The 26,723-nt window shown below is 37.7% G+C and overlaps 2 protein-coding genes and 1 pseudogene across 2 annotated transcripts; 1 reads left to right on the forward strand and 2 right to left on the reverse strand.

Moving 5' to 3' along the window:
* Positions 1–1,471: 1,471 nt before the first annotated feature.
* Positions 1,472–13,916, reverse strand: LOC135681406 (popeye domain-containing protein 1). Its single transcript, XM_065195866.2, has 5 exons — positions 13,081–13,916; positions 10,705–10,813; positions 5,067–5,304; positions 2,976–3,252; positions 1,472–2,595 (listed from the first exon to the last, which is right to left on the reverse strand). Exons 1-4 carry the CDS (start codon positions 13,533–13,535, stop codon positions 2,987–2,989), a joined length of 1,068 nt encoding a protein of 355 aa, XP_065051938.2. The 5' UTR covers positions 13,536–13,916; the 3' UTR covers positions 1,472–2,595; positions 2,976–2,986.
* Positions 8,325–8,700, forward strand: LOC148958679 (uncharacterized; annotated as a pseudogene).
* Positions 13,917–17,317: 3,401 nt separating the features above from the next.
* LOC135681408 (popeye domain-containing protein 1) lies at positions 17,318–26,716 on the reverse strand. Its single transcript, XM_065195868.2, has 4 exons — positions 25,577–26,716; positions 21,439–21,547; positions 20,221–20,449; positions 17,318–17,724 (listed from the first exon to the last, which is right to left on the reverse strand). Exons 1-4 carry the CDS (start codon positions 26,026–26,028, stop codon positions 17,579–17,581), a joined length of 936 nt encoding a protein of 311 aa, XP_065051940.1. The 5' UTR covers positions 26,029–26,716; the 3' UTR covers positions 17,318–17,578.
* Between the last annotated feature and the right edge of the window lie 7 nt (positions 26,717–26,723).

Here is a 26,723-nt window from a genome sequence, read left to right on the forward strand (position 1 = left end):
GATTAATTTTTACTTTAAAAAAGGTTTCTCAAAAAATGGCAAATCCCGTGGATTTTTTGCGATAGAAATGTCTAAAGTTTAACGGTTTAAATCCACCTTTTATAGATGGAATATTTTCCATGAGTGATTGGCCATTTTATTAAAAAAATCCCCATTTTATAACAACGGACCCATACTGGAAAATATATCGATTTGATAACGTTTCTTATAGATGAAGCCAAATATAGAACTCAAGACAAAATTATAGTTCAAATGATGACTCTCTTTTTAACTTCATTTATTGTGTTGAGAACAAGATGTTCTCAACAAGAAACGACCGAAGAAGTCGTATCGTGTTCAAAAGAACAAGATACGACCGAAGAAGGTTTTAAAAATATAACTTTCCTTCCAATTAGATATTTAGTTGCATAAACATTGTATTTTTTGCTTCTTGGTTCCTTGACGCATAGCTAAAAATCATATTTTTTTAGGAAAAATATTCGCTTCCAAATTTAGGCTGGACAAAACTTTCAGCGGAAAAAATTTTGCTTTCCTTAAAGAATATCGATATATTTCAAGATAAAATTCAAGCATCATGCCTAAATATAAGTTATCTGGCATTATTGGCAGATTAGCAAAAAATGTTGACAAAATTTTTCTATAGCTTTAAAAAAAACATGAAAAATCTTACTTCTACAGGATTTTCTGCTACAACGCCCTGAATCGTCTAACAGATGAAGCCCTTGTCACCATCAGTCGTTCCAATTGTTTCACGGTTTAATTGGTGTCCTTCTTCAACAATTCGTCGTAAAGGTCGACCAGAAACTGAGATCCACGACAACCAATCGATTCGTCTCATTTCTTATACACATAAATAATTGCAGAGGTTCCAAGTCTCTGGTATAGAACTCCAAAGACTACACGGTTAAAAAATGTGCACCGTGGCCGTGGGTAAATACAATTGTCGACTGAAGGTTTCTGGACATCTAAGTTCAGAATTCAGCTTCTTCAAATAACCAGCAAAAAGTCCTTCAATACCGCCCCAAGGCATAACACGGCTCTCGGCATTAAGGCTCCTCCGAGTGCGATATCCAACACAACCTTTCGCTTCATAACTAATAACATAGTCAGCGCTGGTTTTGTGCCTTTTAACACAACGAATCAAATACAGCACGATCAAAAGTTCGAAAAAGAACGCTTGCATTACCCTGGGAATAGATTGATGCTTCAAAATTACATTAATGCCACGCCAATCTCCCAGAAGACGTTTTGCATGTCTACACGACGAAAAGAAACTTCCCAAGGGAGGAATATCTCTTTATGGCTCAGGTTGAGGTGGGGCACAGCGAATTTATTGGCATTATTGAGGAGTGAGCCGTTCTTGATTGGGTGCTTGTACAATAGCGCCCATTTTTTTCCGGAAAGGTAACTCGGAAAAAGGCTTCCAAAATGAGCACCAGGAAATTGAGACGAACAAAAGGAAAAACTCTGATAAGCGATGGCAATACTTTTTTTATCCCCATACGTATAAAAGTTGGAGACCTTTTCGCATCGATGAAAAAATAATAATTCTCATCCACATGTCTTACAGTTACGAGAATCACTCTAAATGAACATAGATCAAAATGGGAGATCAAGTGAATAAAAATCGTCGTATTATCAACGCCTTTCAAATATTTTCAACAAATGAATCGCATTTCTAACCTATAAACACTCTGATCAAATCCAGGTTGCTAATTGACTTTTGAACAACAAATATAATTGTGGATACAGGACTTATACTAATAGCAATCTTTATATATTACCTAAGGTGTCTATATTACCTAAGATTACATCCACAGCTTGCAAGGCCAACATAGAATTACATTTTAGTTTATACTGATATTTGAAAATGAAGTTGATTTCTCAAATCAGAAAAGTAAAGGTTAATATATCAACAACTTTAAAACACGAGAACTATTTACATTACATGTAGATTGAAGCAAAGCTTCTCCACGGTAAAAGAATCGAATGATTTCTTCAGACATGTCTTCGCAAATTTTTGTAAAATTAACTTTTATAGACGTGAAAGTACGATAATTTGACTGCCTTACAATTTATCCAAATTTGAACCAAATCAGAACTAAAATTTTCTATTAGTATGAACTTAAGATTATAACAAAAATTTTTGCTTTTCTTTGACTTTAAAAATTATCAGTAGTTGACGTTGACTATGTTATAACCATTTTCGGATCAGTTTAATTTAGTGCTTGGACAAAGGGAATAGAGATCTGGCCATTTTCTTAAGGGGATATTTTCTGGCAATTTCTGTAATAACCTGCTTAATTATACAATTATATTAAGAAAAAAGTATTTCAATGAACAGCTTAATAATTTTATAGAATCTTCTTTCACACTTACAAAGATATCTATATACGGACGAGAATTATAAAGGGCCTGAAAAGTTTCCTCTAGAAAAAGCAAGCGAGACCATGGTCGTTTTCATAAGCCAGTCAGGCTTGAATATTTAAAAGCTTAAATCGATCAAACAGCCTAAAGTGGTAATCTATGTAATCAGAGGAATGGTAGTCTGCACGATCTCTCGTTACTTGTGCAAGAATGTAGAATGGTGTGCTACTGAAAGGAAATACGATGGGGATAATTAATACCAGTAGAATGTAAAGCAGGGTGTAACCTATTATCGGAAACTTTCATAAGTAGCAAAAATCTCATACGGTCAGAAAATGACAAGAAAACAAAATGAGTTTTTTATCATTTGTTTGAGGATTTTTTCAAGATAATGAAAAGTCAAAAACATGAAACCATAAAAACAGTATGCTTGTCATCTTTCTGTCTCTATGAATTTTACCGGTATGCTTGTTTAAAAAACCTTCATTTTGATTTGTGAACAGCTCATGTGACTGCAAAGGACGTAAAGCTAAGATCTATGACTGTAACATGATGTTAAGCAGTTGCATTCTAATATAAAAGTTTACCTAAAATGTACTAGTTCTTACCTATAATGACGTCATATCACTGTCTCTCGGTCTATGTCTGTATCATTGTGACTATCGAGCCTTGACTCAATGAAGTCATCAATAAGCGGGATTTCCTCGTGATGTGGTGTAGAGAAGAGCTTCACTGCTTTGTGAATGCCAACGCCAATGCTTGTAAATTCAGTGCGAGACTGTCTCAGTAACGGTGTATTATCGTGTGCTTGAGCACTAGGGGTCAAGCAGTTTTCAAAAAGACTATCAGTGTCTTGCGTAGCGCAGCTCCTTCTTAAAACCATATCTGTAAACGGATTGGACGTTTTCATCAAAATTATTTCGGACGTGTGCAGTCAGTTACAATTTACATTTACAAAAGACTACTCGATCAGCTACATCTTCAACTTCATTTCTTACGGTATGGCGAAACTTGATTTCTGACCATGTTGCTCACTCCCAGATAACAAAACAAGTCATATCCTCAACAAATTCGGCGCTACAGCTTTGACCAGCAACTTGGTACATATGTATTCTAGCTTAACATTCTCGATTATTATTCTGACCTTTTGAAAGTGTCAGAAGATAAGCTTTGGAATGTCTAAAACGGTTTGCCTTTTTTGCAAAGCCATGCCCAATTTTATGGCCTAGCCATTATACAGACACAACTTCGGGCGATGTATTCTCTAAATGTAGTTCTACTTAACTTTCTACCATTTTTGAACAAATCAAAATAAAACTATTAACAACATGATCAACTTATGTGGGAAAAAGGGAAAAAACCGTGGCAAGGGAAAGAACGAAATTACTGTATTTTAATGAGTTCTGGTAACAAAAAATTAGCAAAAAGTAAGAGCCCAAATTATTAATGACATGGCCAAATACAATATAAGACCTACAGATAAAGAAACCCAAAGAACAAAAAAATCGAAAAAAGGTAGGAGAAAATTAGTGAAAAACTTTCTATTTGAGGTCAGAAGGCAAACAATTTATTGTTGTGAAGGATGCACGGTTGTGAAGCAGGTAAAATTTTTTCAACCTTGTTATTTTTTAACGAGGCTGTACTAAACCACGAATCTCTAACGAGGACAACAATAGAAGATATCTGACAAGTCTGGTCAACAGAAAAACATTCTATCTCTTGAAAATTTTCTGTTGTAGAGCATCATCCATTATCAAATTTGGAAAAAAAATTTATTTAGTTTCAATGGAAACACAAGTTATGATCTTTGCTCGTCAATAAGGTTACAAATTTCGCATGCACCCAAGCCACGTTTTTCACAAAAATTCTGCTTGCATCATGGCTGCTATTTTATTGTATTGATAGACAAATATCTTGAGGCCGTCAAGGTTTCCCTAACAGACATTGCTACAATAGAAGTCAAAACATGTCTCTTGTTTTATTGGCCATTTCCAAGTACAATCATCGCCAAACTTAGGGACAGCAGGATCTTTTTCAGCACTGAATTAAATTACCCCATTTTCCGCTTGAATCAAGTTTGCAAACCCTACGCTTTATTGAAATCATAAGTTGTATGATGCTTATCTATACAACATTGAATAAAATCACTGTGTACCGGCCTGTCATTAAGTGCACGATGCCATATAGGCAAAGCTTTTTGTGTTATTTTCAACGTGAAACTCAGATTAGCATGCTAGAGCCGTCCTGTTCTATACACCAAAAGCATTTATAACATTCACTACATATTTGGGGAAAAAGATAGGAGAGATATAAATCAGTATCAGATTAACAATCAAGAAAATAAAAAAAATATAAAATATATGAAAATATATGATGATCAAGATAATTTTGGCAAGCATTGCGTTGGCAAGCAAGGCATAAACAATAACTGAAGCTTGGAAATGTAGATTTGTTGTAAGCTAAGTGCTTAGGCATGCGTATTTGCTTTGCAAAGTAAATTATGATAATTTCAAGGGGATACTGTCGCAAATCTTTAATAGCCTTAAAAAAATTGGATTTATGTTCAGAATGGTTGCTAACTTCAGCAAGTCTCCTTTACTCTGGCAGTGGTATGGTGCAAAACTGTAAACTGTAAAGTGAATATGGCAAACATGTCTTTATAAATAAGAAAAGGTAATAAAATGTTACAGGCAACTTACGTCCATTAGACGCACTGGCACTTTTCTCTAGATGAACTTGGTGGAGATACAAAACTGAGCCAACAGGGTCATGTGAAAATCCTGTCCTCTTGGTAAGAGACATTAATTTCTTGGTGACATCTTGACAAATTATTGAATTAAAAACAGTCCTTAAGAACTTGTCCTTTTTCAACAGCTTATTTAGGACTTCAAATTTCCATTCAACAAACAGAATGTCACCGTGAGCAACCAATGTTACCTGTCAGAAACAAAAATACATTCAATATCTATAGGAAAGTCGTACGTGTGAAAGACACTACAACAAAGACCACACTTACAAGCATTGTCTTCTTCTCTTCTCTTCTTGGCCCTACTTTTGCTTGCTTATCGAAAATTAAGATACAGCACTAGACCAGGCGGTGAAAGGGGGGTATCGTCTCTAAGTACGAAAATTTGGAGACCCCTGACTAGGTCACTTTAAGGGCGCTGATTCTGTATATCGATGTTATACGGGCAATATCCGGAAATATTAACCTCGTTTAAGCAACTGAAATCTTGCTTGCAATTATTTGGAAAGCAGCAGCTCAGTGCATAGCTCAGTGAACTACAATGGATAAATATAGTGTCCCACAGTACAATAAAACTAGATTATATAAAAACAGCTACTTCCAAGCTATTTATGTCAAAGGAGCTCTAAATCTCTAAATTTAATAGCGGTTTATAGAGAAGTCGAGATTTAGCACACTAACGACTATAATGTGCTTTGTAGCCATTTACTGGCTGGATAAGGTTCATCAAGGTCTTAGATGACAGAACCTTAATCACAATAAGTTACAAGTTTAGAAGATGTACCAGTACAATAAATCTTACAAGTGAACAGCAAGAGCTGAATGGAAATTTCACAGTTACGAAAAAAGTTAGAAGAAATCATCGTCGAGATGCTCTGTAACATCCCTTTCAACTTCCTTATCCTCCTCTGTGTTATCTTCAGCCTCGTTTTCTTCATTGAGATCAATAAGTAACTCTGTGATGACTTCCGGGTAGCGAAGACCGCTCCACACGATGCTTCCATTTCGTCCTAAAGAGTTCTTGGTATAATTATCACGTTCAAGTATTAAACAACTTGCTCTGCGAAAATTACAGGCATCATAATTTGCCCACATTGGGTGCAGCTGTAGATTAGCTTTGCAAGGTGGTAGGAGACAAAGGGCGAGAATTTTCCCTTTCTTTTAAAACTTTTCAACAAACATCTATTTTAGAGGAATCACCGATCCCATTCTTTGGTTGCCGTACAGGTACAGAAACTAATTGCTCAACCAGTCAGAAGGGTCAGCTATACAACATAACTCGTGAAACATTTATGCGTGATCAGCTCGCTTCAGCGTTGCATTCCAAACAGGCACCTTTCCCATTCTGACAAAGCTCTAAACTATGGAGACCTAGTCCAACAAGGGCTTGTATGGCAGTAAGGAACTTTCCTTTCGTAACAGCAGCAGCAACGTCTAACCCAATTGACTCTGCCAGTCTGCTGACGCTACCGAAAAGCTTTATGATGCCATTTTGGTGCAGACAGTAAGTTGATAAATAATCACTTCAAAATCCCAGGCATTTTGTTCTGCTGCTAGTCAAGCACTTGACAGTCGGCCGCCACGGAATATCTGATACTTCTGGAATTTGATCAAAGAATCTCACAAAATCTGGCCTGCCTTTTTGACAGTGTTTTCCCTTAAAAATTAAAGCGACTTGGATCGTGTCTGAGATTCACTGCTAATTGCAGGATTTGGAGAGTGTGATACTCCTGAGTAAGGAGGATAAACTTGTGCCCAAATGATTTGCGCAATCATTCCGACAACTGACGCCTGCTCTATCGGGACCCGACACCAACGCAATACGCAGTCTGCAAGGTCTCTATAGACATACACTGTTGGCCAACCAAAACGTTTTCATTCAGGATGACTCCACCAAAATTTGCTTCATCGCCACTCCCTTCTTCATCGGTTCCTTTACGCACGATCCAACTGCGCTCTCGTAGGCACATCTCATGTTTCTGTAATCCTTTGGCGATCAAGTCTGCGTCTGTAACTTCAATTAGCAGTTCAGCATCAGTTCTACATTTGGCAGCTTCCTTATCGCTTAGTGCTGCCGTCTCTGTTGTGATTTTTGCAAGTGGTTGGCCTTTCTGCTTTACTTTTAGGGTCTTCTTCTTGCATATCATGCATATATCAGGAACAGTCCCCTGGTATTTGATGTGCAGGATAAGGAGACAGATCCTCTAGTAGCCTTGCTAACATTGTTTTTGCAACTTCCCCGTCTTTCATGCTACCATTTATGTCCGTTTCCTTTTCATCAATGCTCTGGCAAAAGTAAACTTTTGGTAGTATTTTCGTCTTCTCTTCCACTGGACTCCACGGAAACTTTCCCCATCTATGCTTTTTCGTTTGTTCTTGCACTCGATGAGAGTGTCCAGGCTTTTTTGGTGAGGTTTCGCTAAATGATCGGAGAAAACAATCGAGGCGTATTGAATCAAGCAGGTATTGACATTGCTTACTCGTACAAAATGATCGTTTCGTATCTATGTCAGCTTCAAAGACAAAATTGTGATGTAATCAGCGATGCTTGTTTCAAGAAGGATCATGGTGATCTTGTCTATAATTACCGAGACCAACTTAAGCATGGAACGAGCATTATGAGAGACTTCTCAATGAAAGGTTTATTTGGAACAGCAATCACTTAGACCCGATTGATCCTAAAGACGATCCCTCTCCATGTATTTCGAAAAAAAGTATTAAGACAGCTCTTTCAAAGCTAAGTGATGGTAAAGCACCTAAGGCCTCCGGCATTGTAGCTGAAATGCTGAAAGCTTCCGGAGAAAGTGGTCTGGTACTTCACACTGATCTCTTCAATAATATCATTAGCCAAAACAAAATACGTTCTGACTGGGAACTTAGTGTTATCACAAATCTTTTTAAAGGCAAAGGAGATGCTAAAGAACATGTTAACTAGAGGGGTCAGAAGTTATTAGAACACGCAATGAAGGTGCTTGAAAAGGTCATTGAAAATCACATCAGAGAGTAAGTTGAGATTGACTCAATGCAATATGATTTTAGGCTTAGAAGAGGAACTGTCAATGCAATTTTAATTGCTCGGTAAGTGCAAGAACGTAATACGGAGAATAAGGAGGAGTTGTACTCTGCATTTGTGGATCTTGAAAAAGCGATTGACAGGGTACCTCGAAAGGTTCTGTCGTGGGCATTAAGAGTAGTAGGTGTGGATGAAGCTATGTATGCTGATTCTAAAAGCGTAGCTGATATAAATGGCAAACTTGGTAAGGCATTTCCTGTCAAGGTTGGGGTTCACCAGGGTTCAGTGCCTAGTCCTCTGCTATTCATAATAGTTTTAGAGGCTCTGTCACGTGGATTTAGGAAGGGGTTGCCATGAAAATTACTGGAGGCTTCCGTGTAAATGCTGCCAAAACAAAGGTTGTGATCTCCTGCTACGGCTGTGATACTTAAAATAAACCGGTCATCACCCGTGCGGAGTATGTAATAAAGGTGTCCGCAGCAATTCGATTTTCTGAACCTCTTGTAAACGATGGGTCCATGCTAACTTTAGTGGCGTCAGAGGTCAACAATCTAAAACAAAAGATTTCCGATGAAAAAGTTGTACTACTGATTTAGAGGCTAGATATGCTCTGACTGAGGTTCAACTTGGAAACTGCAATCTCGAGGTCGTTGACAAATTCTGTCACCTTGGCCAGTTCCTAGATTCTAGTGGTGGAGCAAAATCTGCGGCAGCGCAGCGGCTGGAAGAAATTCCGCGAGTGGCTGCCTCTTCTGACATCTAAAGCAGTTTTTTCTGAAAGTTAGAGGGCAGTTATATAAAACCTGCGTCCGATCTGCCCTACTCCATGGCTGTGAAACATGTCAAACTAAAGCTGACAATATACAGGAGCTTGACCGCAATTAAATGGCAATGGTCCGTTGGATATGTGGTTTTTCTCTCTGCAAACGAAAATCATGCAATGAATTGTGAGCGAATTTCGGTGTTGACTCAATCAAATCAGAAGTACCATTTAGACGCCTTCGCTGGTTTGGTCATGTAGAGAGACAGGATAAAGTTGCTGGCTGAAATGTGTTCAACGACTTGAAGTGAATGGCACCACCTTCAAATGAATGGCACCAGAGGACACAGTCGTCCATGAAAAACATGGTTACAATCTGTAGAGTGAGATCTACAATGCAGACGACTTACATGAATCTGGAGCAAGACCGAGTGGGATGGATGGACAATGATGATTATGATGATGACTCTGTCAAATTTAACATGATATTGACATTGTTTCCTAACAACAAGATTTCTAACAATGATCCAAGTTCGTGATCTCTGTAAAATCTTTGTATTGCTTGTAGGTATGCATTCAACACTTCAATAACCAAAAATCCCTGGATATCTATAGTATAAATTCAATGTCAAGAATCAGCTTCCTAAAATTGACCAGAATCAGGTGGTCTCAGAAATTCAACACTTGGCAGATGATACCCTCTTTTTCACCATCTGGTATATGCTAGTTTATGACCAGTTGTCTCCCTATTGTTTCTGGCCAGTGCACTTATTAACAGACTGTTTCTGCTAATCAAATAAACCCATTGGAAAATAAGAACCTGGACATTAAACAACATATGACAGCTATTGATAATATTCAGCATGTGTCTGTTATTAAATCTAATATAGCTAAATTTTCCTATTATCAAAGCTGATATAATGTCTGTGTTTTAGAATGTGGCCTACTGTATAACCATATTTCAAAAAATCTACTGCCTGAGAATTATTGTGTTCTTTAAAATAACATGTACCTACATCTGAACCCTTCGACTTACTTTCAAAATTGTAAAGAAACAAGAAAACCCTTTTTGAAAGAGAAAAAATATAGCTTGAAGTTCTAATACTGTAAATTCTCTTTTAAGCCGCCCTCTCAATTAAGCCCCTCTTTCTTACTAGCCCCCTTTTCAGAAGGAAACATTTAATTAGCCCCCTCTCAATTTAGCCCCCCCCCAAATTTTCACTGATGCCAAAATAAGTTAACTTGACAAAAATCAGATCTGTTATTCATTGGTCATTCAATACTTCACATCAAATCACACCATGCCTCTTCCAGTCATGACAGATCGGAAGACAAAGATTTAATATGCATTACTCTGAGGGATGAAGTCGACCTTTTCAAATGCTCGATTTCAGAAGGCGACATGGCCAAAGAAGATATTTTAGAATTGATAATTGATGACAATGACAATATTATTGATATTGAAGGCTGATTTTATGTTATTTATTTTGCAAATAACAAAAAAAAAGTTTACCGGTATAAATGGTTGTTTATTACAAAACACTTATTAAGCCCCATCTCTCTTATAAGCCCCCTTTAAAGTGCTGAAAAACAATAAGCCCCCGGGGCTGAAAATTTGTGGTAGATAAAACAAAAATTTAAATTCTTGAATTATTGTCGCAAAATTGATGATGAAAAGGAAAATTAAAAACATTTGTAAAAAGGTTTAACAAAAACCCTTGAGTGACTATCAGTCACTGTGCACCAAAATATAACGATAAATGTATGATTAATGTACAATGTATGACTACATTGTAATGAACCATAATGAAAACTTACTGCGAATTCAGCAAGCTCATCTTGTTTACTTGAAGCCCATTCTGGTGAGTCCAAAAATTCATAAGGTTCTGTGATGTGCACAGCACAGTTTTCATTTTTTACTTCAACACTGTAAGAAATTTCATGAAAGAAAAGCTAAGATAAAATCCTGGATGATCACAAACATGCATTTATAAAAATGTAAAAGGCAACAATGTTATTGAAGTTCTAAGCATATACTTTTTTATGATACTCAATCAGCTGTGTATTTCCTAAACTTATAGGTAGTCAGACTTATTGTGTGATTTCTCTTTATTAGCAACCTGCGGCCCACAGGACAAAGCTTGCCTGTAGCAAATTTTGGCATTCAAAGTAATAACACTGAAAAGATTTTTTGTAGGAACATATTTTGCCCATCCTTTCCTGGCTCCATCTGTTCCTCTAGGGTATGAAAAATTGGAAATTTCTTTGGTCCTTTGGTCTATAAAAATTCCCCATCCCGGGCAGCAAAAAAAATTATTCATGTTGATGTCTCTCCTCAGAATGACAATCAGTTAAAAACAGCCGTAGAAATCCTATTTGAAACCAAGAGATCCATGGTAGTCACAACAAAGACATTCAATGGGAATTAATGCTGAATCCAATTAAGACATAATTGACCAGCACAAGATTTGTTGACAATTACAAAAGCTGAAATCACCTGGAACCAAAAGCAATCACCTGGAACCAAAAGCAATCACCTAAAATCACCAGCAAATTATCTGTAAATCTCCTGAAAGTTGGCTAGAGACTTGGTTGGGAGGTTGGTTGAGGAAAATGGTTGAGAGGAAAATCACTCCAGCCAAAGCTTTTTGTCTGAAAACTCCTTTAAATCCTTTGATTTAAAAGATCAATTAGCAAGAGTGAATTGTCCCTGGACAAAAAAGAGTGAATTGTCCCTGGACAAAAAAAATACTCACAAATATTGATGTCCCCTGTAGTCTTAAGTGAAAGTTTTGGTCAGTTTCCAGTTATGTTCCTGTCTAAGGCATCATTTGTGAACGTAATCATGTCTTTCATTGTATCATTGTAATTAACATCTTCCATTTTCTACTTATCCACAAATGTAATCAACAACAATTTTGTAGCATTCCCTTGTTTTATTGTTTCATGTGTATACACACTGCATTGTAATTTAGTCAGTAGAAATCATCTTACAAACTGCACAAAAAGTTTGCATCTCTCTGGCTCTGTGTCCTCTGCACGTTTAATAATATCGCACTGGTTGGAAACAGCACATTTTTCATTTAATGGACATTTTAGACAATCATTGATCGATGTTGTGATGAACACTAAAATGGTAACCATGATGTGACTACCTGGTTAATTCTTTACTGTCATTTCTACTCTTTTACACGTTAAGCATACTCTTCCTACACCCAGGGGCAAAAATAGCAGGGGGGTGTTTCCTTTAATCTTCTAGCAGTCACATCATGGTTACCATTTTAGTGTTCATCACAACATGGATCAATGATTGTCTAAAATGTCCATTAAATGAAAAATGTGCTGTTTCCAACCAGTGCGATATTATTTAACGTGCAGAGGACACAGAGCCAGAGAGATGCAAACTTTTTGTGCAGTTTGTAAGATGATTTCTACTGACTAAATTACAATGCAGTGTGTATACACATGAAACAATCTCCTGTAAATAATGATACAATGGAAGGCATGATTACCTTTGACAACCATCACTACAAGTTCAGGTCTTGTGTGAACAGAATGCCTAAGTGAACTATTTTGGAAGCGGTCTCGTGTAAATAGGAGGAAGTGAACTCAACTGGATGAAGATCTTTTTTTAACTGGTCTTATGTAAAACAGTGTCTAAGTCAGCAAGGTGTGAAATATTTAAAGCAATTTGAGAATTTTGGATAATTCCAGGTGATTCCAGATAGTTGTAGGTCAGGTGATTTGCTGATGGTTTTGGTTGATTTGCATGCAATTTCAGGTGATTTCAGGTGATTTTAACATTTGACACATCGAAACACTGTTGGTTCTCTTTGCACTTTTTTCTCTTAAAATTGTCAAACTTCAATGTATTGTAGTGGCAGAGTATTTGGTTTAAACTTTTTATAGGTATTTTAAGGAATAAGAAGAAACTGTGTAATCAATGCCAAGGTGGAATCCATGTGAAGCTCATGCCAGACATATGCCAAAAAACAATAGAAAGATAATGTGAAATTGTTAGTCTATGCCGGATATCTCTGGCGTAAGCTACATGGATTCCACACTGGAATAAATGCACAGATAGAATTAAGAACCACTTCTGTGTTTTCTGTGCACTTTTGTGGTCAATTATATCAGTGAACAAGAGGTTCCATTTAACAGAATTCTGAAAATGCAAAATGATTTCATTCATACCGTCCTTGTAAAAGTATAGATATCCGCTCTGCCTTTTCTCCTATAGCTCCATAAATTTTTCCGTCTTTTAAAGTTCTAACAGAACAATTATCAGCAAGAACTTGAAACTGAAATCTTTGAATCCCCATTGGCTTGAAAAATTTTTCATAAACAGTCTCGACATGTTCCAGAAATTTTCGTGGTCTTTTGATATGAATAAACATGTACAAAGCATGCACAAAGTTCCCAATCATAAACACAACATTCCACGCTAGTGTGTCAGGAGCACATATGTTCCACCATGCCCAAAGAGTAAAGAAGAGGCCAGCCGATCCCAAGAAAAAACGAAGCATGAAAAGTCCATTGAGGGTATCGGGAACGACATAAGTTAAGCAAAGCATTAAATTTGCAAGCTGGAACAAAAAACCGTTCAATGGAAGCCAATTGCAGTCATATGGATTAAAATGGTATTCCATGTCTTTTTGATTTTTTCACTGCATCTATCCGTTCATTGTTCATTCGAATTTAGGCCAACGCACGTCACGAAACATATCGAATTAAAAAGCAACTACCTCATTTAAATACTCACAAATGACATAGGTTTATGACATGTAAATGGCATGTAAATACGCACTATTGTATCAAAGACAGGACGGTAAAGCCTGGTACTCACTGGACGATTATCACGATTATCACGTTTATAACGACAAAATATTTCTTGACAGTAGGATGTTCAGCTAAACTCACTGATGCGTTGATCGTATACTCAAAATGACTGTTCACAGGAATAAAGCTCCTTGCAACGATGAGCGTTGTATTGTATACATCTTAAGAAAACGTAGACAGATAAGAGAAAAAGAAGAGAAGGTTGTAGGTCAGAGATATTTTCAAAAATAAAACTTACAGCGAATATCATGAATTGGCTCGAGAACAACGACTGGACGACCGGGAATTTCATTACATAGCTTCAGAAAGTTTCTTGTCGAATTGCAAGTTCTCACTCTCCATTATGAAATCAGAATGTTTGATAAGATATCCTAAACATAACGCACACCGAATGACTAAAATGAAACTTTATTAAAATTTCATTTGCCTTCATAAATTCTTCACATTATTTTGAACAAAAGGACTGGCGTCATCGGCTCACGATTAGAGGGCTTAAAACGATTAAATTTCATGTACTCACTGTGGATAAACACGATTACGGCCAACCGTTATCGTGAAATTCGTGATAATCGTCTAGTACCAGATAGCACATAAAGCCTAATGCGGCATCTTTTTTGATACTGTATTCCACATTGGGAGATTTATCGTGTCATCAGCCACAACGTCTTTGTTCTTGGGAAATTTCGGAAGTTATAGTCCATAGACCATACACTATTTAAATGTGATTGTCTGAACAGGGAGTAAAGGAACACAAGAATGTCCATCTATAATCACTATCATACGATATTCCCGTGTTCTACAGATCTTTCCTCCTCACCCTTACATATAAGTTCTGACATATGGTATATATAGTTGCCTGCTACACTATTTCATTCCCTTTCTTTCAAAAACATGATAAAAAATTTCTGCTTGGTTTCTTTAAGTATGTATAAAGCAGTTTATGAATGTCTTTATTCTGTAAGCGTATTATTCAGCAAAGTAAAATACAGTTTGTGGTCTATGGCATTAGGAGTATCTTTTTCAGTTGTTCTGATTATAGCAATGGAAGTCAAGATTGATGCCTCAAGCGCTTTAATCCCATTTGTAACAAAATTTGTAGATGATCGCTTGCTTTGTTGAGCCAAAAACCATAGACATAGAATTTCAAAAGAATAGAGCCCTACGCTGATCCTTGGGGTACTCCTGATATAATTATCAGAAAGGACGTACAAGCTCCAATGCAAAATGCAATGACATAAAATCCGAGACCTGTTGCTTCCAGGAGACTGCCTTCGACATTGGACGGAAATAGTTTTGAAGGATGTTCAATGAGAAGCACGGTAGATTATGATGGCATCTCTCGTCCAATCGATATTCTGGCACCTTGCCAAATCTACACAAAATTTCAAAAATAATTTCAAGAAAAGAAGCTAAAAGGAAAGTGCCATCCGGAGATGTGTTGCCATGAAAGAAAATTTTTCAAAAAACTATAGCAAAAGTAGAAAAGGGCTTATTTTTGGATTCCACTGTTTTGTCAGGTAAAACTATTTCAAGCATTTCTGAATGACTGTGACTCAAGTTATGACGTAATGGCTCAAATATGATTGGTTGTGAGATTGATTGATTGTTTTCAATATATGTTGAAGATTTTCCATCTTGTACAGCTCAAGGTGAAATAGATTTGTATGCCGATGATACAACAGCCTACTGCATGGGCAATTCCATTGATGAGGTGCATGAGTCCTTAGAGAAAATGTTTAAAGATATACAAAGTTGGTGCTCCAGACATAAAATAACGATACACACTGGCAAGACAAAAGTATTACTAATAAACAGACAAAAGTTTATTAGCCCCTTGAATGAATTAAAGATTGGAAACACATAAATAGAATAAGTAGCTGAAGCTAAATGCCTTGGTGTAAAACTAGATCAGAAGCTCTCTTGGCGACCTCAGATCAACTTTATCACCAAATCATTTAATGCAGAAGAGTGTAAAAACTAAACGTCACCATTGCAGTGGTACAAAGTTGAATGTCCCCGAGTACAGAACTAAAGCAGGGAGAAACTCTATTCGCTATTGATGACCATTACTATGTAATGCCCTGGGCGAGGATCAAAAGGAAAATTTTATGTATTTTTAACGTTTTATTTTTTTTCTTAAATTGTATTAGCATAAATTGTATTCGTAGACAACAGGTACCCATCAGCTGCAAGCTGCCATTAGTTTAATCTGAATGCATGTATGTACGTATGTATGTATGTATGTATGTATGTATGTATGTATGTATGTATGTATGTATGTATGTATGTATGTATGTATGTATGTATGTATGTATGTATGTATGTATGTATGTATGTATGTATGTATGTATGTATGTATGTATGTATGTATGTATGTATGTATGTATGTATGTATGTATGTATGTATGTATGTATGTGTGTGTGTATGTGTCTATGTATGCATTTATGTACACTTACGTGACAAAACTATTAGGACGATGAATAACAAAATGGCGTCTCCAAAACTTGGGTCTAGCGTGTCATTTGTTTGCTGAAACTGCAAGAGACTGGCATGTTATTTACAAGAACAATAAGTTAACAAGGCCGGTTAAATTTCAAAGAATGGTAGACCAGTACAGGCAGACTATTGGTTGGGCCTAATGGCATCGGCAAGCTGGTGTTGTGGGCGAAGTCAATAAATGCTGAATAATATGTCCAATTATTCTTGGAAAGCCCCCGGTACAGAAACAAGTAATGATTCTTTGCAATGATCATTTATGTTTAAGCAAGACAAGAAATCTAGTTATGTTGCAATTGTGACATAAATATTCAAAATCAATAACACAATGGTCTTTCAATAACCCCGTCAAAGTTGAAGCCTTGGTGTAATTGAAAACAACTGTTTTCCATTAAAAAAATTGAATCTTCTAAGACCAAAAACAGGCTCTTTTAAAATTTTGTTTACTTTCTCTTCTGTATTCGAAGATATTTCGTTGGAAAATTATTTCAGTGAGTTTCAATGCAAATGGCGGCTGCCGAGATTCTTGGAGGTCATCTGACAAAATATAAAATAAACCAAATGCTACTTGTCTAAAAAGTTTACTTTTTTACACTTTATCAAGTCCGTTCTTATAAAACTCACAAATCGTTACCCAGATTTGTCAGAAATGTATAGAAGTATTCAAGAAGTTCTGGCAACAACAAAGATGGCTCTAGTTAAAGTCGCTGACTACAGACCCAAGGCCCTGCGGCTTGAGTTTCTAGCATAACACTTTCTCTCGGAGGGAGGAGAGTCGCCAACTCTCTTGTATTCCAGGCGTAGGAATCACAAGGTGTAGCCAAGCCTTAGGAAGAACAAGGGCACTACTCGCACAGCTTCTCAGTGTTCCAGAAACTACCTTCTGATGTAAGGTAATAACAAATACCAATAAAAACCGACAAAGACATAAAAGAGTTAATCTCCTTCCTCAGAAGAAACTGAATTCTGCTTTTTAAAGTTTCGAGTAGGATCGTCAAAGTGAAATTACTTGATTTTGCTACAGGGAAGATTGTAGCATGACATAATCAGCACAGTTATATACATATGAAGGTTGACAAAAATAGAAGCATGGTATTACGCGCACAAGTAAAATGAACCAACGCAAAAGACACCCCTAATTTCAATATTATTTCAACATTTATGAACCAAAACTTGTTATCGCTTGCGGATTTTCAAAAATGGCTAATAAAAATAAAAAAGAAGTTAAAAATAGCTTGAAAATATCTTGTCCATTAAGAAGTACAAAATGTTTATTGAAGTCAGTCACTAATTCGAAGGTAAGCTATTGCAAATTTTTAGATTTAAAAAAACTTAAACGCAACTAATCGAAGAATTTCAGACCGATTCGGTGTTGTGATTGCCTGATGATCGCCCACGTGGTACAGAATCAGATGACTTAACACCCAGCAAAGGCACCTTCTCCATAGTGCCATCGAAGTTTCCAACGTTTTCAGGGTTTCCTTGTTGGGGCTCGGAGAATGCTGCGAAAAAAAGAGAAATGCTTGTCAAATCAAACTAAACCCTCTCTTACAAACGATCTAATTTACGTAGGCTCAAAATTATGAAGGGTTCTTGGTACTCGGGCTCTTTTCTGTGGACCTGTGCTATTTCCAGAAGCTGTTAAATGCAGGCATCATGTTTTCAATGGGTCAGTATTTCAGATTGTCTATCAAAATGGTATTTAAGGTGGTGGGTAGTGGGGTGGAACATCGCCACCAACAAGAGAAAGTAAGGCATCTCCTTCCCTCCACAGCCAGTGGGAGACCCTTGGGCAAGGTCGAGTACCCACTAAGCCCCCCTGATCAGGGTGCGTGAAGTCACGGCAGGCAGGTGACAGACGGACTGTTGAGCAGCCGGATAGTTCGGGAACTGGTCAGCTTTCCAATGTGTTAGGCAGATAATACTATTGACAGTGAAATGGCACCCGCTCTGCATGAGCACTGCCCCTATAGCAAGTAACTGCAACCTACTATGGGTATTTACTGTAAAAAGAATATCATGGTGAAGCAGAATACTCGGAATTCAGTCAACAGCGTTAAGAGGGTTTCCAGTTCCTCTGGAGATCCCTTGCTCGGTAGGGTGGAGCAGTATGTGCGGCAGGTTTCCCAAGACTGTCATCCAGCGACTGTCCGCAACGGAGAGAAAATGAAGATCGGAACATGGAACGTACAAACCCTTCTCCAAAAAGGAAAAATAGATAATATAAAACAAGAAATTAAAAGAATGAGACTTAACATACTCGGACTCTAAGATGTGAGATTGAAGGGATAAGGTTGAATAACATCGGACGATTAGACAGTTCTTTATTCAGGAGGAGATAAACATCACTATGAAGAAGGAATTATCTTAGTTACCGAAACACCGAGAGCCTTAAAAGGTTTCTGGACTATTAATGACAGAGCCATAACAGCAAAGCTCAAAGGTACACCATTTGACATCGGAATTATACAAGCATACGCACCAACAGCTGACAAAGAAGATAAAAAAGTCAAAGAGTTCTACGAAACCATCGAAAAGGCAATGAAACAAATGAGATCTCAAGACATTAGAATTGTTTTGGGTGACTCCAATTCAAAAGTTGGAAAGAAAGGGAGGAAACTACAGTAGGCCCATTCGGAATAGGAGAGAGAAATAAAAGAGAAATATAAGATCTCTATAGAAAATCATGCAAAGGAGAGAACATTTAACAAGTTGAAAATTTCAAATACCTCGGCCACACTATTACACCAAATGGGAAGAATGACACCGAAGTCAAGAACAGAATTGGTATCACAAACAGAATTAGAAGCCTCTACACGAAAATCCGTACCCTGAGTATTTATGTCTGGTCCGTCTTTCTCTATGGTAGGGAATGTTGGATTTTAACAAAAGACACAGAACGTCGGCTAAAAGAAGTGAAGATGTGGTATAATCGAAGAACCCTGAGGGTCTCATGGACAGGGAGAAAAACCAAGGAAGTAGTAATGAGAATGGCTAAATACAAGAGATCACTACTCAACACCATCAGAAAAAGACAGTTGAAATTCTTAGGACATATAATGAGGGTGAACGGACTAGAAAAAAGCTTATTACTGGGAGAAATCAACGGCAAGAAAAGCAGAGGAAGACAGCGAATAAAATTCATGGACAGCCTGAGCAAGTATACATGCGCGAGGAACCACCAATACACGACACATGAACCCATAAGGTTGACTGAATGCAGAGAGGGATGGAGAGTCATGATTGTCGATGTCTGCAAGTCCCAATAAGACACTTGAAGAAGAAGATCTTAAATGAGTTTGTTGTGGAAATAGAAAAATTTCGTATTTTCCAGAAAAGTGATCATCGTTTCTCCGGACAATTTAATTAAGCCCTGAGAATCCTCCTAAAAAAAGAAAACGGGCATTGGGAATGTTGTTTTGGTTTTTTTAATTTTTGTTGGCCTTCCTCACGAATTTTATAACCTCAAAATAACATTTGTAGCATTTATAACAAAATAAAAAATAACATACTGTATAACATTTATGTAAAAGTGTTTATATAATGAATACCCAATAAAAAGGAAGCGGATCACCAGAGTAGGAATCAGAACACAATTAAGGGTAGAAATTTGGCAAAAGCATTTCAACTATTGTGCTATTACCTATCATGTTCCATATATCTTCATAGATATGAGCCATAGGAAAATGTCCTTGATTACACGAGTTCTAATCCATTCTTGAATCCAGTTATTAAGATACATCGACAGCGTGATTATATTGCGTATATTTATTATGTTAATCATGCTAAGACATTATACTACCATCGCAGCAAAAGTGAGCTGCCCTTACCTTAGGTGAATAATTTGCTGGTAAGGTAGCAAATTTGATCAGCCCCCCCCCCCTCACTCCACCCTTTCCCAAGAAAAAACCATCACGAATCTTTAGTGACAAACTGTAAGACAACACAATTATTGCTTTGATAAGACCAAATTTGCTGAGTGTTCATAAACATATTACCGTGTAAGTATCCTCCAATATAATCTTGATTGCCGTAGATCTTTGCAACAGCTGATGGCGAGCTGGGGATCTCGTAACTGTGATCCAAGCAAAGTAGCTTCTGTGTCACGTCCTGACCAATCAAAGAATTGAAAACGTTTTTCATAAGTGGGTCCATCTGAAGCTTTCTCCGCAGATCAGTGCTTTTCCATGTGAGAAATTTGCAATCTTCTTTCGCAATAAGAGTTACCTGAAAAACAGCAACAAAAACTTTCATCGTTTGTGCTGCCCAAAAAAATAAACAAAAAATCAAGGCAACAGATATCTCTCTCAATGTAGAGAAAGAAAATGCGAAATGGGGGTAAATAGGGAGTGAGGTGCGTAATGGAAATTGGAGGTGAAAATGTGGAAGGAAAGCAAAAGAAATTGCACACAATTAAGAGGAAAATGTCACAATTTGGCTTGTGTTTTATAAAGTCTATCCAAAAAGGTTTTTTAAGAAAGTCTATATTGTCTTCCATTGAAGGTTTTTAATAGAGACCCTCTGTCGATCACAACAAACGACTTAAGGCCGAAATACACGATCAGTTTTTTCTGTCAGTGTTTCCCAAAAATTTTTTACATCCGCTTTTTCATCAGTTTAGCGGAAGAAGCACATGCTTACACGATCAGTCAAAATTCTTCAGTTTTTCAGTTTTGCAATGCGACACAGAACGTGCTGCAGCTGTAATTATTATTGCCACAATTTCAAAACTAAAAAGAAGGAGAAACAGGGATTCACATGGGTAAAACCATGGCTACAAAAACGTTCGCAGCCTGGAATGTTCGACACATGGTTGAGAGAATTTCGCCAACAGGAGAAGGATGAATACAAGAAGTTTTTAAAGATAAAACCAGTTTCCGATTCGGATAAAATTTTGACTGATCAGTTTGACTAAAAAGTTGTGCACGTCAGACTTTTAGAAAACTGACAGTTTTGCCTTGTCAGTCGAAAAAACGTCACATAATTTGACTGGTGAGAAAAGCATACGAAAAAACGGATCGTGTATTTCAGCCAGTCCGGTGGAGGAAAAGACGAACTTGTTCGTTCGCAGGGATTACATTATCATTGTATGTCAAATTCAAATGGCAACAAATGCATAATTTTGTTGATTATTCTTGTTGTCGCTGCAACTACGAGATAAAGTAACTGTGTTACAGTGTGTCATGTGGTATATAAACGAAATTATGTTGCCTTACCCCATACCGAGATATCTCCCCAGCTCTGAAAACAGCCCACTCAGGGGAATCAAGAAATTCATACTCCCGGATTGCATGTAGCAGCTTTCCGCCTTTCTTTGCTTCAACCCTAAAAAGAATCAAGAGTTTTTCTCAAAAAGGTTGCCCATAAGAATCAAAGTAGCTGCAAAAAACAAAGCCAAGTAGCTGCATTGTATGAAGTGTTGGATTCATGGTTTATGAAAATGGCACAGAGCTATTGCGGACAAAAGAAAATGTATCGAAATCGTTATAGCGTAAAACGTATCAAGTTATTTATGATATGAATCTAAGTTGAATGTTGTGTAAATCCAACTTGGGATGGACAAAGGTTCAATCAATCTTTAGCGCATGCACTCTAATTAGTTAAAGCGTCTACTGACTTTGTTTGTCGTAAAAACATATACATTGTACAAGCCTTTTTGTTGCTTGTTTTCTTTCTCTGAAAATTTGTACGTAGTTTGGATTCGTAAAACTGAGAAATCAGCATTGACTTTTGATCTCTGGTAGCAAATTTTCACTTTTCATTTTGTCCTATTCCTTACAATACAACGTTTGGTTTGAATGCAGAAAGACCAAGGTCTGTATGTAAAATCCCATGATTGTCTCCTCAATTCTCAATACAAACAAATGCGGATACACAGGCTGTTATCAATATGGGCTCTCTTCAGTTTGGACTTACACGAGAGAAACTATTTTTCCAGCTAGATATGGATTCAACCTAGAATGAGGCCAGTTAATTATTGAGGCCAGGTTCCTATCCAGGATTACTTTGACACAGGCAATTCTATGGCGCTGATTAATAAAATCTTGATTAAGTTTTCGAAAAAAAACCTGTGAGACAACAAAATTTCAACTTTAAAATTCAGAATTGGAGACTAAAAGTGATACCAGGGTTGAGCGACAAGTTGTCTTGAATCAATGGTAAATCAAATTCTTTACTTTTCTGTTCCATGACAATTTAGAGTATTTCATGACAGAAACTTTCACCGACACGAGCCTGACCTACTGGCCTAAAGCAAATGGTAGACTAGGCCTGATAAACAGGCCTTAGCTACTGTAGGCTTTCACTCAGAGTGCTTTCACTAGACTAACGAACTCTATTTCAATAAAATTTCTGCCGAGAAGTAAACGAGACGCATAACAAGCTCACATCTGATGGTTTCACAAACAGGCATGAATAACTGTGTAACAGAAAACAACCCCTTTAATGCTCTTGTTCACGAAGAGATTCTCCTTGCCGGCTTATATTTCAAGGACAAGAACAAGGCAGTACGAACTGCTCTCACTTGTGCAATGAAGACAACAGTTGCTATTGTATCAGGAAGTTCCTTCACAAGAAACTAACACCTCTTCAGAAAAATCAAGCAATAGGCCGGGCCCAGGGGCAGCCCAATGCTTGGAATCCAACCTAAAATACATTTGATATCGACTTTAAATCCATAGAATTTTCTTTATGTACTTGAGATTTATATTCCTAAAGCATTTTTAAATTTTCTCAATGCAAATTACCATGATATTGAAATAGAATAATTTTTATTGCACAATGAGTAAATGGTTTTCTAGAACAATCTTATTTTCATGCTTTGCAGTTTTTGAGAATTTTTCTCCCAAGCTCCATACTGAAGTCATTTGCAACTGGTTTATAAAAAACCCGTTAAAACCTTGAATCAAGTACACATATGTTGGGCTATGTGCTATTTCAAGACATAGTGGGGACTGCGTCATATCTTTTTGGCAACCAAATCATGTACTTGCAGCACGATGCATGCTTTTATTGTGTTTTGAAACTGATTTTGGAAAAAATCCTTAAAGCCTGGGATCAAGTACCCCGGTCTAAAAATAGTTCAAGGGGTAATTTATGATTTTGGGAGAACTTCCTATAATTTACAGCGTAACAAACTATGTATGTTCCCCAGTTTCATGTTTTAGCATGTTTTGCGGCTGATTTATTGAAAGGCCTCCCAGTCTAAATATAGTTCGAGGGGGCATTTGCCAGTTAGGGTCTGCACCCTATCTTTTTCAGCGTATCAAACTTTGTAATTTGACAAAGTTTCGTGCTTTTATCTTCTTCTGCAAGATTTTCTATTAACGTCAATTACAAAGGTTCCAATGGATATAGAAGGAACGTGTCAAACCTATTACATCACAGCGTCGATCTGTCTGGGTTCGAATGGCATCACTTTTGAAGGTCCCTTTTTCGGGCTTTCGGGCGCCATATCTAGATAGGTTCAAACGTAGAAAAAAACGGAAAATAGTATCATGACAAGCAAAAAAGCTCTACAAAGTATGTGAAAATTGTTTTTCGCTTCATAAGACCTTTAAAGGTTGAAGAAAGATTGTTTTGGGTTTCCCACAGAAATGTGAAAGACCATACCTTTTGAAATGAAAAATGACAGAATACCGTATTAGTATAAATGGGGAATCTTAACTACCTCCATACATGTCTCTCAGTTACCTGACGGCCCCCTTGCTATCTACTTTGAAAACACCATGAGTAGGGGCGCTGTCGCTAGTAGTCACTTTTGACATCATTTTATGATAAGCCACTCTGCCATAATTTTCTGGAGCAGTGGCTCTTTTGGTTCTCTTGCAATACCCACTAGTTCTCCGACTCCTATGGTCCTGATGTACGGGGTCCAAAGCGTAAATATATCATATATTTGCATGTTGTATTCTTCCGCGCTGCGGAACTGGTAATCGCCTTACCCAAAGTTAAAACTATACAATGATGATGATTGATAAATTGAAAAGAACACGAATATAGAAACTTGGTTGAAGATGAACAGTGGGTTGCGTCACAGACCATAATCGAAGTTACATATTCTTCAAACGAGACGTAAGCGCTTCCTTTAATCAACTTTCTTCGAACTGCAAAACTCACAGTGACGCGCGCATTCCAGACAGACCCTAGCTCCTCCTCAGCTATGGTCTGTGACCCAGGATAGATGAATGGATGCTTTTCTGGGGCCTCCCCCTGGTGAATTTCATTTGCAAGGCTACAAACTATACATCAGTCGCGTGCAATTCAAATCATTAGGCAGGAGCGGATCCAACAATTCCTTTTGGGAGAGGTAGAGATATGATTTTGGCCGACAAAAAGGGTCTATTTCACTTTTTAAGGTGTTGACACAAGATAAATAATATCATATGTTGCATTAAGGCTGCGTTTACACGTATCGGATTACTTTTCATATCGGATAGGGGTCGTTTACATGGCCCCGCATCAATCCAATACATCCCGTACCGCTGTGTAAGTGGTATGAAAAGTGATCCGATACGACCCGTACCACATTCCATCTCGTGTAAACGGGTGAATCCGATACGCTTTCACTCCGGAACCTCGTTCTGAATCTCAAGGAAAGTTCTCATCAACGGATTCCGGGAGGTCCGGGAGACCATGGCTTCCAACTTTTTCGCAAAACAATAGAGTTTTTTCAAAATCTTTTGTTATGAGTGTTAAATTCTTCCTTGGCTCCCTCCCCCACTTTTCAACCTATGTCGGATCTCATCCCATGTTCAGCATTCGAAAAATTAAATTTCAAGTATCTTTAGTGCCATGCTAGAGCTACTACAGAAATGCTACAGGTTGAAAAATTCGTCTTTTGCCCGAAAAACAAATTATTAGGGGCAGGAACGTAAATTGGCACATATTTTTTTTTGGGGGGGGGGAAGGGCTCAAAAATTCCGACTGACAAAGGTCAATTCTAATTTTGTATGAGGGTCTAAACCCCCCCCCTCCAAAAAAAACACCCCCAGTATTTACGTGCCTGATTAGGGGTAAGGCGTCTCCCCCTGGCTGTATTAGGGGGTCCCCATACCCCTTTTCTTGGCGACCATCTTGTCAGTAGGAATCCACTGATAACAGTAGGACAAAGTGATAATTAGGCGTTTATCACTGGCAGAACAAGAAAGGCTGAATTCACCGTTCATTCGAAAGAAGAGATAGAATTTAACCTCGGGAAAGAGGGCAAAAATCCCAACCCTGTGGTAACAACTCTCGTGAAATCAGGCCCCTAAAAGGCTTCTATTCTTAAATTCCTCGACGATATAAGCATGTTTAACCACGCCTTAGGAGGAGATTAATCACAGTTGCAAAAAGAAATGAAAACAAAATTACCCTCCGGAGAGAAGTATTGAAACCCTCTCCACCGGTGTTTTCTCCCTGCCATAACATTCTCCTGCCTGAATGGTAGAAGCTGAGCTAAGGTTTGCAATTTTCTGAAACTGGTAGCGTTCCACTCCAAGTGGCTCAAAAAGATGTATATAAACTGATTCAGCTTCACTAGAGAATCGCCGCGGCCTCTTCACTTTGTAAATCAAGTATGCTAAATGTCCGAAGTTGAAAACCATGAATAAGACATTCCAAACGAAAGTGTCCGGCGCACAGAGAATCCACCATCCCCAGAGTGCAAAGAACAAACCTCCTAGGCCAAGAGCCCCTCGCAACATAAACAAACCATTGAGGCTATCGGGGGCTAAGTACGATGCAGCCAGACAGACATTCGCAATTTGAAAAAGAAAGTGATTCGCAGAAAGCCACTTGCAATCCGTGAAATGATACTCCGACATCTCACCGTAGTCCTAGAACAACCCTTATATTTGTTTCACTTTCCTAAATAACCTTTCTTCTCGTTTAGATTCATACCAATAACGACTGTGAATGTATTGTTTCGCCTAACTGTTAACAATGCATTCCACAGCGATTCACAAAGGCACTCATCCCATTAAGGCTGCATGCACTAATATCTGGACTGAAAAGGTTGGTTCAAGGTCAGAGGCCATAGGCCAGTATGGGAATTTCAACTTCGCGCAATAGTCGTAAATTTCCATGCTGCGTTGCGTGCGCTGAGGGTTGAAGGGAAAATCTTTGGCTGCTATTCTGTAATGCTTTGAAAATTTTATGACCAAAGTTTATTGAAAGATTCCTTGATAACGAGGGAAAGGTGAGGACAATATCACATCCGAAGTAGCTCTTAAACATTTTTGCATGCGTGCTTGACTTGACTTTTGTTCGCACCTTTGCAATTTCCGTTACTTCCTGTTGCTCTTAATTCTGCAGTCACACCAATCATTGGCATATTTCACAACTGGGTATATATACAGGGGCGCTTGTGCAAGATTAAGGTAGGAGGGGCAGTGCTGGTACTGAGGGCAAAAACTGGAAGTTTTTCCACTATCAAAATCGATTATTTGTGACGGGAGGGGTGGTGAAATTTTCAATTATCAAAGACCGACATCAAAAAGGAGGGATTTTTGATATTTTC

Source organism: Rhopilema esculentum, chromosome 12, assembly GCF_057945365.1.
Source record: "Rhopilema esculentum isolate cy_ngs chromosome 12, ASM5794536v1, whole genome shotgun sequence".
Classification (NCBI taxonomy): domain Eukaryota; kingdom Metazoa; phylum Cnidaria; class Scyphozoa; order Rhizostomeae; family Rhizostomatidae; genus Rhopilema; species Rhopilema esculentum.